Here is a 16005-nt window from a genome sequence, read left to right as displayed (position 1 = left end):
TTGTGGTACATCTAAATTGGGAGTAAAAGAGCATCTTTAAGCACTTAATTACGAATATCCGTTTACATAAGAACCGTATGAATATTATGTCAGTCTCTGTTTGGTGTTTGTTTGTAATAATCTTTGAAATAACTCATTTTGATCTCCTTTTTGTTTAAAACATGAAACTCGTTTGAGGAAAATGACCTCCCCTCTCTTATTATCTACATGTATGTAATATATTCAGTGTCACAATGTTTATGAACATTATGTCCGCTCACTCATGCGTTTTAATAATACAGATCTAGCTAGTCCATGAAACAAAATATCCTAGTTGCGTCGACAAAATGTATTTATAAACGATAAAAGAAACGTTTATAATTCACTTTAATTCATTCTTAAATAAATATGAGGAGTTGTAAAAGTACAAGAAGTGGAGTTGAGGTGTGGAGAAGTGGCGTGATAAGGATATAAAGAACGCAATTATGTAAGCAGTTGTGTACCCAAAAGTGCAGATTCTACCTGTGTTGACAGGTTACATGGCGGATATATCACGAGTGGAGGGACGTACTATATTGTTTAAAACTAAAACTATACTTGCTGTTAACCAAACTTACTTTCAACCACACAGAGGAGGAAGGTCCATTTATACGAAGATGTCTGAAAACAGTTGAAGAACGGTATGTAGTGAACAGCTACTATATGAATTCAGTTAAGCAACATTTTCTTCACTGTTTAGTTTTCCTAACATGTCTAGCTGTATCAGGTATGACGAAACACAATTGAACTAAAATAATAGTCAAAATTTGTTAACTTTCGTTCAGGGAAAGACGTCTCAATGTCACCCGTCCATTAAACCGCTTTTATCGGTCATACTGGTTGATTTTGAATATCCTCATGCATCAAACAACCAAACATAAATGGTTCCTCAACTCAAGAGGTAAACGTCTATAAATACCAGACCACATTAATCTGTTTGTGAACTTAATTATTCATTTTCTGTTCTGATAAAATTGAATCGGAGGGTAACGCACATTTATATGTTATATCATGCCTGAAAGAGAAATACTTCCTGTATCTTTTTTAAACTTTGTGAATCTTATATGGCGATAAACCCACGTCCTGGGGTATTTTTGGACGCGTTTATATTGCAATTGAGTGAGGAAAATGAATATTTCTTTACAAAACTAACAATAGTTTGAGTCTAAATGTACATTAAACATGTAATGGTGGAGCTTATATTACGGACATGCTATATCAATGCCTGTTTTTAGTACCACTCTCATTCACTTAGCGATATTATGTTCAAGTCAAGTCAATAAGACTTGACTTAATATTATGCTGCAGTTACTAGTATTTGAGGAACATGATAATGATCTATTTTCTCCAATAAAAGAATGGCATGTCCCATAACATTTTACGTACGTACGTCTTCATTTCTGTTTCGTCTCTAAGAAAGAACAAATCAAACATGGCATTTCAAACATTTCAGCCCTTCGTACAAACAGTCTGCCGAGAATTAAAAAAAAACGTTTGACGGAGAAAAACCCATTTCAAACGCGTTTTATTTGTGAAAAAGTTACTGTAAAACCAAGCTAAATTCGAAATACCGCATGGGGCATATAAATTATTCCGTTTATAGGACATGAAATACCCCAGGGCACAAATTTACCCACCTTGGAGCAAAGTCCACTTGAAGGTAAATTTACCCCCTGGGGTATATGCTCATATTTGCTTCGAGAGTAAATCCTTTCATAAAACGCGAAACATATGACATGATATAGTTATACCCAAGGGGGAATTTATACCAACCCCAGGTTTGAGGCTAATTTGCCCCCGGTGGTATATATACCCTCGTTGATATTAGCGTTTATACGAGCATATTTCCGTCTTGCCGGTTAAAATAATAATCGAGGCTATATGCTGGATGCTGGAAGTTTTCAGCAACCAGCAATGTTTTCAATAATCGTAAAGGTTCGTTTTGGTTGACATCAACCGGCCTTTGTTATAATAGAAGTCATAGTGTTTGTTTTATCTTATATATATAAATATACCCTGTTATATAAACAGATCACCGAATGCGGATAGAACGGAGGTTGCTGCGGGCGGGGCCAGGGTTGACCTTGCTGCTGGTTGTCTTCCTTGCGTTCGGCCCGGCAGCCTCATTCTGCCAGGAGAATGGAACCAGCAGCTTTCGGTCATGGACGCGGTCGGGGACGCTCGTGCTACGCGTACTGGCTGCCATTCACGAACCGGATGGTGTTGGTGGGTGCTCCGGGCGGCTATCCACGGCCGTCATCGAGCATCTTGTGGCACTAGATTTTGTGGCCGGTGTTTTAGCTAAGAATGGAGTAGATCTAGGTTTGCTATTGTTTATTTATATATATATGGTTATTTATAATAGCGATGATTTTGTCATGCGCACAGCTGTAGGCTACATATCGTGATTATTTTTATCTATCTCTTGTAAGTATGTTTCGTTTTACTTGACATTTTAACTAACACTTCATTTGTTTGGAAATCTAGAGGTCTCGTATCGTCTGCCTATGTGATGTGATCTGTTCCAGATTTGTTACAATGTGTATGGCACGTGTTGCCACGTCATATGAGTTGTTCCATTACAATGTGTATGGTACTTGTTGTCAACGTGGTGTGATCTGTTCCATGTTACAATGTGTATGGCGCTTGTTGTCCATGTGGTGTGAGCTGTTCCAGGTTACAATGTGTATGGCGCTTGTTGTCCACGTGGTGTGATCTGTTCCATGTTACAATGTGTGTGGTGCTTGTTGTCCACGTGGTGTGATCTGTTCCAGGTTACAATGTGTTTGCCACGTGTTGTCCACGTGGTGTGATCTGTTACATGTTACAATGTGTATGGCGCTTGTTTCCACGTGGTGTGAGCTGTTCCAGGTTACAATATGTATTGCGCTTGTTGTCCATGTGGTGTGAGCTGTTCCAGGTTACAATATGTATGGCACTTGTTATCCATGTGGTGTGAGCTGTTCCATGTAACAATGTGTATGGCGCTTGTTGTCCACGTGGTGTGAGCTGTTCCATGTTACAATGTGTATGGTGAGCTGTTCCATGTTATGTACAATGTGTATGGCGCTTGTTGTCCATGTGGTATGAGTTGTTCCAGGTTACAATGTGTATGGTTAGTTGTTCCATGTTACAATGTGTATGGCTCTTGTTGTCCATGTGGTGTGAGCTGTTCCATGTTACAATGTGTATGGTGAGCTGTTCCATGTTATGTACAATGTGTATGGCGCTTGTTGTCCACGTGGTGTGAGTTGTTCCAGGTTACAATGTGTATGGTTAGCTGTTCCATGTTACAATGTGTATGACTCTTGTTGTCCATGTGGTGTGAGCTGTTCCAGGTTACAATGTGTATGGCGCTTGTTGTCCATGTGGTGTGAGCTGTTCCAGGTTACAATATGTATGGCGCTTGTTATCCATGTGGTGTGAGCTGTTCCAGGTCACACTGTGTATGGCGCTTGTTGTCTATGTGGTGTGAGCTGTTCCAGGTTACACTGTGTATGGCGCTTGTTGTCCATGTGGTGTGAGCTGTTCCAGGTTACACTGTGTATGACATGTGTTGTCCACGTGGTGTGAGCTGCTCCAGGTTACACTGTGTATGGCGCTTGTTGTCCACGTGGTGTGAGCTGCTCCAGGTTACACTGTGTATGGCTCTTGTTGTCCACGTGGTGTGAGCTGTTCCAGGTTACACTGTGTATGGCGCTTGTTGTCCACGTGGTGTGAGCTGTTCCAGGTTACAATGTGTATGGCGCTTGTTGTCCATGTGGTGTGAGCTGTTCCAGGTTACAATGTGTATGACATGTGTTGTCCACGTGATGTGAGCTGTTCCAGGTTACAATGTGTATGGCGCTTGTTGTCCACGTGGTGTGAGCTGTTCCATGTTACAATGTGTATGTCGCTTGTTGTACACGTGGTGTGAGCTGTTCCAGGTTACAATGTGTATGGCGCTTGTTGTATACGTACGTGGTGTGAGCTGTTCCATGCTACAATGTGTATGGCGCTTGTTGTCCACGTGATGTAAGCTGTTCAATGTTACAATGTGTATGGCGCTTGTTGTCCATGTGGTGTGAGCTGTTCCAGGTTACAATGTGTATGGCGCTTGTTGTCCACGTGGTGTGAGTTGTTCAATGTTACAATGTGTATGGCATGTGTTCTCCACGTGATTTGAGCTGTTCAATGTTATAAAGTGTATGGTGTTTGTTGTCCATGTGGTGTGAGCTGTTACAAGTTACAATGTGTATGGCGCTTGTTGTCCATGTGGTGTGAGCTGTTCCAGGTTACAATGTGTATGGCGCTTGTTGTCCATGTGGTGTGAGCTGTTCCAGGTCACACTGTGTATGACGCTTGTTGTCCATGTGGTGTGAGCTGTTCCAGGTTACACTGTGTATGGCGCTTGTTGTCCATGTGGTGTGAGCTGTTCCAGGTTACACTGTGTATGACATGTGTTGTTCACGTGATGTGAGCTGTTCCAGGTTACAATGTGTATGGCGCTTGTTGTCCACGTGATGTGAGCTATTCCATGTTGCAATGTGTATGGCGCTTGTTGTCCAATGTGGTGTGAGCTGTTCCATGTTACAATATGTATGGCACTTGTTGTCCACGTGATTTGAGCTGTTCCATGTTGCAATGTGTATGGCGCTTGTTGTCCACGTGGTGTGAGCTGTTCCATGTTACAATGTGTATGGCACTTGTTGTCCATGTGGTGTGAGCAGTTCAATGTTACAATGTGTATGGCACTTGTTGTCCATGTGGTGTGAGCTGTTCAATGTTACAATGTGTATGACGCTTGTTGTCCACGTGGTGTGATTTGTTCCAGGTTACAATGTGTATTGCGCTTGTTGTCCACGTGAGTTGAGCTGTTCCAGGTTACAATGTGTATTGCGCTTGTTGTCCATGTGGTGTGAGCTGTTCCAGGTTACAATATGTATGGCGCTTGTTGTCCATGTGGTGTGAGCTGTTCCAGGTTACAATATGTATGGCACTTGTTATCCATGTGGTGTGAGCTGTTCCATGTTACAATGTGTATGGCGCTTGTTGTCCACGTGGTGTGAGCTGTTCCATGTTACAATGTGTATGGTGAGCTGTTCCATGTTATGTACAATGTGTATGGCGCTTGTTGTCCATGTGGTATGAGTTGTTCCAGGTTACAATGTGTATGGTTAGCTGTTCCATGTTACAATGTGTATGGCTCTTGTTGTCCATGTGGTGTGAGCTGTTCCATGTTACAATGTGTATGGTGAGCTGTTCCATGTTATGTACAATGTGTATGGCGCTTGTTGTCCACGTGGTGTGAGTTGTTCCAGGTTACAATGTGTATGGTTAGCTGTTCCATGTTACAATGTGTATGACTCTTGTTGTCCATGTGGTGTGAGCTGTTCCAGGTTACAATGTGTATGGCGCTTGTTGTCCATGTGGTGTGAGCTGTTCCAGGTTACAATATGTATGGCGCTTGTTATCCATGTGGTGTGAGCTGTTCCAGGTCACACTGTGTATGGCGCTTGTTGTCTATGTGGTGTGAGCTGTTCCAGGTTACACTGTGTATGGCGCTTGTTGTCCATGTGGTGTGAGCTGTTCCAGGTTACACTGTGTATGACATGTGTTGTCCACATCGTGTGAGCTGTTCCATGTTAAAATATGTATGGCGCTTGTTGTCCACGTGGTGTGAGCTGTTCCAGGTTACACTGTGTATGGCGCTTGTTGTCCACGTGGTGTGAGCTGTTCCAGGTTACACTGTGTATGACGCTTGTTGTCCACGTGGTGTGAGCTGTTCCAGGTTACAATGTGTATGGCGCTTGTTGTCCATGTGGTGTGAGCTGTTCCAAGTTACAATGTGTATGACATGTGTTGTCCACGTGATGTGAGCTGTTCCAGGTTACAATGTGTATGGCGCTTGTTGTCCACGTGGTGTGAGCTGTTCCATGTTACAATGTGTATGTCGCTTGTTGTACACGTGGTGTGAGCTGTTCCAGGTTACTGTGTATGGCGCTTGTTGTATACGTACGTGGTGTGAGCTGTTCCATGCTACAATGTGTATGGCGCTTGTTGTCCACGTGATGTAAGCTGTTCAATGTTACAATGTGTATGGCGCTTGTTGTCCATGTGGTGTGAGCTGTTCCAGGTTTCAATGTGTATGGCGCTTGTTGTCCACGTGGTGTGAGTTGTTCAATGTTACAATGTGTATGGCATGTGTTCTCCACGTGATTTGAGCTGTTCAATGTTATAAAGTGTATGGTGTTTGTTGTCCATGTGGTGTGAGCTGTTCCAAGTTACAATGTGTATGGCGCTTGTTGTCCATGTGGTGTGAGCTGTTCCAGGTTACAATGTGTATGGCGCTTGTTGTCCATGTGGTGTGAGCTGTTCCAGGTCACACTGTGTATGACGCTTGTTGTCCATGTGGTGTGAGCTGTTCCAGGTTACACTGTGTATGGCGCTTGTTGTCCATGTGGTGTGAGCTGTTCCAGGTTACACTGTGTATGACATGTGTTGTTCACGTGATGTGAGCTGTTCCAGGTTACAATGTGTATGGCGCTTGTTGTCCACGTGATGTGAGCTATTCCATGTTGCAATGTGTATGGCGCTTGTTGTCCAATGTGGTGTGAGCTGTTCCATGTTACAATGTGTATGGCACTTGTTGTCCACGTGATTTGAGCTGTTCCATGTTAAAATATGTATGGCGCTTGTTGTCCACGTGGTGTGAGCTGTTCCATGTTACAATGTGTATGGCACTTGTTGTCCATGTGGTGTGAGCAGTTCAATGTTACAATGTGTATGGCGCTTGTTGTCCATGTGGTGTGAGCTGTTCCGGGTTACACTGTGTATGACGCTTGTTGTCCACGTGGTGTGATTTGTTCCAGGTTACAATGTGTATTGCGCTTGTTGTCCACGTGAGTTGAGCTGTTCCAGGTTACAATGTGTATTGCGCTTGTTGTCCATGTGGTGTGAGGTGTTAAATGTTACAATGTGTATGGCCCTTGATGTCCACGTGGTTTGAGCTGTTCCAGGTTAAAATGTGTATGGCGCTAGTTGTCCACGTGATTTGAGCTGTTCAATGTTACAATGTGTATGGCATGTGTTGTCCACGTGATGTGATTTGTTCAATGTTACAATGTGTATGGCACGTGTTGTCCACGTGATGTGAGCTGTTCAATGTTACAATGTGTATGGCACGTGTTGTCCATGTGATGTGAGCTGTTCAATGTTACAATGTTTATGGCACGTGCTGTCCACGTGGTGTGAGCTGTTCAATGTTACAATGTGTATGGCACGTGTTGTCCACGTGATGTGAGCTGTTCAATGTTACAATGTGTATGGCACGTGTTGTCCACGTGATGTGAGCTGTTCAATGTTACAATGTGTATGGCACGTGCCGTCCATGTGATGTGAGTTGTTCCGTGTTAAAATGTGTATGGCATGTGTTGTCCACGTAAGGTGAGCTGTTCAATGTTACAATGTGTATGGCACGCGTTGTCCATGTGATGTGAGCTGTTCAAGCTTACAAGGTGTGTGGCACCTGTTGTCCACGTGATGTGAGCTGTTCCAGGTTACGAGATGCATTGCACGTTTTGTCAAAATCATGTTGTATTTTCCAGGTTACGAGATATTTGACACGTGCAGCAGCGAGGCCCACATTGCCGCCCTACTGGTCCCAGGATTCCCATCGACCACATGCCAGCCGGATGCACGGACAAACACTATAGGTAAAAAGAAGTCCCATTCACAGACAAAGCTAAGACGAGCAATATTTCGCCGATATTCCGATGCCATGAACGTCCAATCGTTTTTAGGTTAATGGACATAATCCCGAGCAGCATCTCCCGTTGTCTGTTTAATGTTGTTGTTTTTTTAAATATACTTGACTTGTAAGTTTCTCAGAGAAACGGTCACAATTTTCTGTCGATTCTTTGTTTACTACACTTCTCCAATTTCTAAATGTATTAGGCAGGAAAAGGCATGAAATGAATTTCAGCATAAACTCAAACATAGTAATGCTAGATGAGCTTTTTTGGGGATACACAAGTACCCACAGCAGATGCTACAAAAAGCAAGGTGTCAATGTAAAACCGGAAAACTAACCTTCACAAATACTGAATGTAATTATTTATTATCTATATTATCATGTTAAATATGTGAAAGTAAAAACGAGCTTCATAAATGCAGTTCCCTGAGCTATATGTTTTTATGTTTAACAACTTTTGGTTTTGTCAAGACTCTAATCTCTATTGATCAGATATGAGGCTTAACATATATATTGTATGTATGTATATTGAAATAATTGTTATGTTAATTAAACATGATTTGTATAGAATAATTATATTCAAAACATCAAAAGTTCTTGTATAGGAATGTATAAGTGCGATGCAGATGTTTTATGATTTACCAAATGCATTTTGTTTTTGTTTATTATTATTATTATTATATCTGACCACACTTGAGAAATAATTACACAAGGAAAAAACAACAGTACGACAGCTACGATATGACGTTGGATAAAAGGTGTTGGGTGTTTTGATTGTCTGTAAGTATATAGTTCATTTTGTTCAACGAACTATTCGAAAGCTTAAGGTGCATAATTGTTGCTTCATGTTTTTTACCAGGGACGCTGGTGCTGGTAGACGTAGAGGGCGGTCGACTGGCTGGTCGGCTGGTTCGGGGTATGCCTGTGTTCCGTCCTCTTCCGGCCGCTATACAGTCGGTCTCCGACCCAATATTGATCCATACAGTTGTCCCAATGGAGCAAGAACTCAAGGCACGTATATGCCCTTATGAACAATTACATGTGGAATGAGAATTTGATAATCCTAAGATGTAATTAGAATATTTGTAGAAAGACAATACTATCATTGATCATTGTATATATACACATTCAAGAACATTCGCTTTCTACATGAAGATGCAACTGCGCAAGTGTCCAGTTCTGAATACTGAGCATATCTAAGGGACGCTGACGGAAAAATGACAATTCCTTATTATTATTATTTTAATTATTAAACTGGACCTTTATTGTAGTAGACTATAATAACCTTTTCAATATTCAGGCAATACTGTCGTTGTTGAAAAACGCTGACTGGAATTTTGTGGCGGAAGTGCACAGTACGGATGAGTACGGTATGTCGGCATCTGCACGTTTCCAGGCGCTTGCACGGTCAGCAAGTGTTTGTTTGACCATGAGCGTGGCTGCTGGACATGAGGCGTTGGACCGGATATACTCTTTCGCTCGAAAAGAGGCAGTAGATACAACTCTTACGGTGGTATATTTCGGGAACTCTGAGACATTCATTGCAATGTTAAACTCAACGAGCCCCTCGGCAGGTATCACGTGGTTAGTGACGTCAGCCATACACGAGAGCATTAAATCCAAATTTCATCGAGAACATGGAGAAGTCTCTGTTGTTCACGTGGACCATCCGTTCTACGGCAACAAAACGAACCAAAACTGGCATTTTTATTCCTATTTTCAAAATATACGTAATGGTTTCGAGCTTAGCCCGATCTCCGATCTGGTTTCTCAGTTGCCATCCAATCACTTGCTGGAATTGGAACCAAAGCACGTGCTTGACGCCGTCCTTGCCGGCGCGCTAGCGGCGAACGACACTCTTCACGTGTCATGCGGGGAACTTGATATAAAACAATGCTTGGCGACAAACTCTTCCATTGTTGAATCTCTTACTGAGACCATTCTGTCAAACACGGTCAATGTCACCGAATTCTTCAAGGACCTCGAGTTTTATCCATACGCTTCCAAGGAAATAAGTTTCAACAAAAACGGATTTCAGAATTATTCCTTTCTTCGCTTATCGATGAGTACCTATGATAAAGCTAATGGTGTCGAGGTAATTTTCATTTTTAACATATTTAATTTAAATAATAATCGAAATGGGCTATGGTTTTTGATTGGAAATACTTATACATACAATACAAAAAATCGTTATTAATATTTCATATTTACTCATATCTAAAGTGTTCAAACTTGAAACAAAACATAGAATTAACTATGGCACCTTTGTCGTAGTATTTAGTCTTACAATTCCAGTCTGTAGTGGCATGCTGCTCTCACTTCACGTAGTTTAAGCGTTTACATATAATTTACAGGAAATATACACACATGTCTGGGAGGCTGATGCGGATGCGGACCATTGTACGCTCACGCTAGGCGACCCCAGGACGCTGCCTGTCTCTGCCTGCCGTAAACATTGCGAGAAATGCGTGCACGTGGACGAGGGTCGGTTCTCGTACTTGCACGGGGAGGAGGCGCTCATTGTCGGCCTCTTTACCATCCGTAACTATGGTTACTCCACATTCACCTGCGGGTTACTCCGAAACGAGACGAATGACATCATCACAGTTTCAGCGTTTATGCATTCAGTGCAAGAAATGCGTAACACAACGGGCATTGATTTCGGTGCGTTAGCTATTGATGATTGTTACAACGGAATCAACACAACCAGCTTTCTTTTCAATTTTCTAGACAAACGTTTGATTTTGACGGATTTCACAACTGGTCACGTGGTAGACGCGGACCGCGTAGTTGCGGTTGTAGGATCTCTGTCGTCGCCCGTAACGATACTTATCGGGGACATTGTAAACGCGGCAAACCTTCCGCTAGTATCTTACAGTGCGTCTTCTATGGAGTTAGACAACCGTATCCGATACCCGTACTTCCTGCGAACCGTGCCTAGCGATCCAGTACAGATTCATGGCATGATACAGCTGGTGGTGCAACTAGAGGTCAACCACGTCGGTCTTGTATATATTGATGATGCGTATGGTATAAACGGGAAAGAAGGATTGCTTAATGAGGCTAAACTTAAAAATATTTGCATTAGAGACCCAATTCCCATTTCACAAGATATGACAACGTCACAGTTAGATAAAGTCATTAACAAGCTTTTCACCCAGCAAGTACGTGTCGTGTTGTATTTTGGAATAGACACGTTGGCGCGTCGACTACTTCTTACCTTTAAAGACAACGATAACCAAGGCAAGCCGCTTATATTTATAGCTAGTGACGGATGGGGCACGAACCGCGAGCTGGTAGCGGCGGAAGTAGAAAAGGCCAGCCTTGGTGCCCTTGTGTTCACTGTATCAGCCAAGGAGTTCCAAAGTACTTCATACAGACAGTACCTAGCTGGTTTAAACATTTCTCAAACATATTTTAATAAATGGATCCCAAACTATTTCGAGAACATTAATTATTGCAATTTGATTTCATCATTTGAAAAAGACAGGTTTCGTAATGGCGCTAGGTGTGAAAAAGAGACGATGACTACATACTTGAACGATTCGCTTGTCGGCAATTTGGTCAAGGACCAGAGAGGTGTTCACACGGGCCTCGCCGTACAGGCGGTGGCTTCCGGTTACAAACAATTCTGTGCTGAACGCCAAATCCGCAGCATCCCCTGCTACCAGGCGGCCCGCACTTCCCCGACCGACCTGGTGAACAGCATCCGGCGTCAGAGCATCAGCGGCAAGCGCTTGTTTGATGAGAGCGGAAACGGAAATATAGGGTTCACCATTCACAACATCCAGCTGGACGCAGATGGACGTGCATTCTACAAAGAAGTACGCTTACACGTATTTCAATGTTGTAAATAATATAAAGCAATTGCAAATGCAAGCGAATGCGTTTTATCCATATAAAAGGATGTTAAAACTAAAAATATATGTTATTTTACTATGCCATAAGTTTGCAATTGTGGTCTCAGGGTTCTTAAAATCTTATTTCATTGGTAAACCCATTCCTACCGCAGATCGGCAGCTTTGGGACGGATGGACGGTTAACCCTCACATCAAACCCGAAGTTTTACAACAACCATCGAAAGAATGTGTCCCTGCAGGACCCGAAAGAGGAGTTTTACTACTACACCCGCTGCGCCAATTACCTGAGCACTAGTGAGTGTGACCCCATGATATGTGTCGTGCCGATCAACTCGACCGTGACCACTGCCGGCACCGTAACATCGACCTCCGCGCCGCCCACACCAATGCCTGTGCAAAGTAGTCAAACGTACGTGACATACCAGTATTCTGCATGTTGTATTTTCTTTTCCGTAAAAAAACAACATACAGTCGAACCCTATACGCATGGTATAAACCTGACGGCCTTTTTAAATATGATGGTTTTGTTCCTGCAGGATGGAGGTGATCGTGGTGATCCTGGGCGCCCTGCTGGCTGTGTTCGCCATCATCCTGGTACTTATTTCTGCCTTCCTGTGCCGGGTCTACCGCCCGCCGGCCCCCACCAAAGCAATCTCAGGTACATTGGCGCTGTCATTTTTTTTTTTGTAGTTCAATTAACCGTTTGCCGATCTGATTTATCTTGTCTGCCATGGTGACGAGTCTTTCGTCAGAATCAGAAGCTTAATAAAATCAAAGCGCTTAAAGCGTTGAATGGCTTTCGGCCTGCAACGTTTCGTGAGTATAGCCATGTAATTGTAAAATATAATTATTAACATAAACATCTAAAGATATTATATGCCCGCTCAAAATTTCCTTCTCGATTTTTTTTAGAGTTTAATGTTGATTCTCAATGAGATCATGAAGTATAAGTCACTTGACATGTGGAATACGCCAAATAGTTACTTATAAGGTATCGGAGTAATTCTCAATATCATATAAGACCTTATTTGGAGCTTTGGTTTCATAAACAATGCACTGCCACGGATAAAGCATTTAGGAGTTTTTAGTAAAATCTACTCTACACTTCACACTTGACTTTGGCGTATTTAATTTTCTACCAGGGCATGCCAGCTAAACCAAATGCATCCCAGCAAAATGCATTGGAAATATTAATTAGGTTTGTGTTTAAGGCTTCTTTCTACATTGCCAAATACCTCTGGATCATATCACCCACAAAGTATCAATTCCCTGTATGTTTGATGTACATGTATTTTAATAATGCCCTCAACATATGCCACTCGTGGACAAAATGATCAGGTTTACATCAGTTATTTTTTTAAATATGCATATGCATTATGCTTCATGCTCAAGATATTGGACTGAAATTACTGAGACAAACAGGGAAATATTCACATACTTTCCGTTTCATTCGTCATTACGTGACTATGCCACAAATTGTAGCAGGTCGATAGCCTGTCCACGCTTTACGCGATTTGATTTGAATGGGGAAAGTGTATAATATTCATTTAGTTATGGTTAAAAGGTTGTTAGTATGTACTTACACAAGAGAATGGTTTTATGCGACACATATTTTACAAACACAAGTAAGAACTAACAATCTCAATAAAAAAATGTCAAGTAATAGCCGATTTAGGCAATTTAAAACATAGAAAATATACTTATGAATAAACTACACTCACCAAAAAACTGATTTAGGATTAAATGAAGTATTATAATTCTATTTTCACATAATTGTTTGATATTTTGCGCATACTTGGCATTTAATTGCATCATAATGCGATCCATATTTTTCCGGGATTAAGCTCAGAGTTTATCTCCGGGGAATAAACCTGTCCGAATGCGATGACCCAGATTCTATTCTTAACTGCAATGTACATGTAGATATTATGTAGATATTATCGGTCCTCGGCCGCAGCAAAATCTAAAGGTATACAAAATACATACTTGTATTTATTTGATTCAGTACGCTTCATTATTAAACTATTTGCAGAATCTGCTTTAAATACTGCGTTCTGTAACTCGCCGATAATAAAATAATTATATTATATTATATGCAAAAGGCATCTTATTCGAACTATATTAACCGCATAACATAGATTGAACACTCATTACAGCGCTACTTTTAGCAAGCTAATTAATATGCAGAATGCAGTCCGTAGCTATTAGAGCAGATTGCTAACTAGGTATTTTCGATCTAAATGTTAATGAAAATTAGGTCGTTAACCACCGCAATTCTAACCGCGCGGGCGTTGATACGCCCGTGCGCGCATTAATTCGCCAAAAGTTAAAAATGTTATGTCGATCTGCCGATGCGATTTCCGAGATACGGTTATAAAAGTCTGCAGGCCTAGCGGCCTACAGCCTAAAAACGGTTTAATAAGTAAACGATATTTAAGGACAATGATAAACTGATATTACTGGCTACGGGCTACAGTCACTCCTTCACATTTTTTCGAATAAATATGAGCGATGTATTTGTGACAGTGGTAAAAGGTCATCAACAGTTAGAGCTCGATTGGTTATATGTATTAAAATGTGACGAAATGCTCTATTTTCCTGAAAAGCGTAAGCGACGCTATCGAAAATGGAATTCTTTAAGGCTTGGCATAACAAAATTCTTTCAAACGTCTGTCTGCGGTTTGGTGTCTGTTTATAAAGGAAATTAAAATAACAAAGTTTGACAAAATTTGTTGTGAACATGGGAACTGTGAGAGAGTGCATTTAACACGGGAACTATGAGCGATTGCTTTTAGCGTGGAAACTAGGTTGAATATCTATTTTCAGATGAAGAGCTGGATGTATATGATTCGCCATCGTCCGTCACTCGAACGTTTGGCAATCTAGCCTTCGACATGGACAGTTTAACCGGCCGACAGCACAGCCAGTCTGGGTCAGTGATTGGCTCGGCGTCGGCAGATAGCCAGGTCCAGTACGCGGACATCCGCGGTCAAAGCCATCTGTCCGACAGCGACTTGCTACGTCTTCATGCCTTAAGTTCCATGGAACGACCAAGTTCAGTGGCGTCAGCGCCTGTGTCCCGTCTACACAAAATCAGTAAAACACCTGCCTTACAGAAGTATAAGACGATGGATTTGGTGGGAAAGCCGGGCAAATATAAACAGTCTCCTGGAGCACCGCGTTCAGCTCCAATGGGGAGTACGACGATGCCTGTCTACCGGTCACGTGCCGATTCTTCCCCTCGCTTCCGGTGCCCAAGCTGGGATAAAGACGACCCTCACTACATATACCCAAATGACAGTCAACTTAAAAGGGCCGTTCAAACTCGACACAATGCGGTGAGTGACGACGACTTATCTGATTCGCCAGACACGCTGGTGGAGGAGAGGTCGGACCCTAGGAATCAAGAATCCCAAATACAGTACCTGAGTGCACGGGACCTTCAGGGAGGGAGCAGCGATGAGGAGGACGCCGCGGAGGAAGGGGAATCTCAAAACACAGAGAGGACTGGGGATGCCCCGTCTGGTGTAGGTCCAACAAGCAATAAACGGATTACATCATCCTCCAGTACTGTAATAACCTCACCTAATGACCTTGAAATAATAAATATAAACTTCCCATATAACAAAAGACATGTACCAGTAGACATGAAATGTCACGGTTCAGACAATCAGTTCACAGGGAAGTCAGACAAAAGCGGAACGCGCGCCCATGTTCCGGATATCATTAACTCCGTACACAGTCCGTACCAGCACGGGATCGAGGAAGACGGGGTCTTCATGATATGATGTAACTACCGTACCACATAAGGCGATGTGAAATCGGATCAATTAATTTGCTCAAACGTTTTAATTTCAAGTACAGTGAATACTTAAATAGTTCAGTTTGCATGCGAAGGCAACCATTGCAATCACTAGGTTAATGTTAGAGGAACGTTTAGTAATGTTGCAGGGAATTGCAATAGACGTAATAAGTCGAATACATTTGGTACTAAAGGTGACATTTTACTCAGCCAGAGACGTGCAATAGAAAATGTGGTGGACAGTTTTTGTGTCAATCGGCTAATTATTGCATGATTTTTATCTATATATAATTTTAAAACGTATTCATATAAATAACCAGTACATTCATGTTTTATATGTGTATACACGTTTATGATCAGTTTTATAACATGTATGTGACTGTGCTTTTCTAAATAATAGTATTGTTTGTGCATGCAACTTTTATCTTTGTTTATTTGTATTTAGAGGAGAGAAATGCATTTAATACTCAACTTTTTTTATCATAATTCATAAGCGATTGCCGTAAGTGTATAACCATGCCGGTTGTGCTGTCATGTTGTACATTACGTGTGTCAAAATACATTTGGAACATATTCCGTCTTATTTTTTTGGT

General features: G+C 41.9%; 1 protein-coding gene across 1 annotated transcript; it reads left to right on the top strand.

The window, feature by feature from the left end:
* Positions 1 to 249: 249 nt before the first annotated feature.
* On the top strand, positions 250 to 15985 carry LOC128217245 (uncharacterized). Its single transcript, XM_052924251.1, has 9 exons — positions 250 to 659; positions 2050 to 2340; positions 7605 to 7712; positions 8610 to 8761; positions 9051 to 9845; positions 10105 to 11574; positions 11763 to 12019; positions 12147 to 12268; positions 14437 to 15985. The coding sequence occupies exons 2-9, from the start codon at positions 2058 to 2060 to the stop codon at positions 15396 to 15398; spliced, it is 4149 nt and encodes a 1382-aa protein (XP_052780211.1). The 5' UTR covers positions 250 to 659; positions 2050 to 2057; the 3' UTR covers positions 15399 to 15985.
* The last annotated feature ends 20 nt before the right edge of the window (positions 15986 to 16005 follow it).

Source organism: Mya arenaria, chromosome 14 (genome assembly GCF_026914265.1).
Source record: "Mya arenaria isolate MELC-2E11 chromosome 14, ASM2691426v1".
NCBI lineage: Eukaryota > Metazoa > Mollusca > Bivalvia > Myida > Myidae > Mya > Mya arenaria.
This window is presented reverse-complemented; position numbering and strand designations above follow the sequence as displayed.

What these genes read in the sequence shown, in the direction of transcription:
- LOC128217245 (XM_052924251.1), top strand. Translation starts at nt 2,058, where the DNA reads ATGCGGATAGAACGGAGGTTGCTGCGGGCGGGGCCAGGGTTGACCTTG. An exon ending in CAATGGAGCAAGAACTCAAG is followed by an intron (nt 8,762 to 9,050) that starts GCACGTATATGC and finishes TTCAATATTCAG; the next exon opens with GCAATACTGTCGTTGTTGAA. An exon ending in CCCCACCAAAGCAATCTCAG is followed by an intron (nt 12,269 to 14,436) that starts GTACATTGGCGC and finishes ATCTATTTTCAG; the next exon opens with ATGAAGAGCTGGATGTATAT.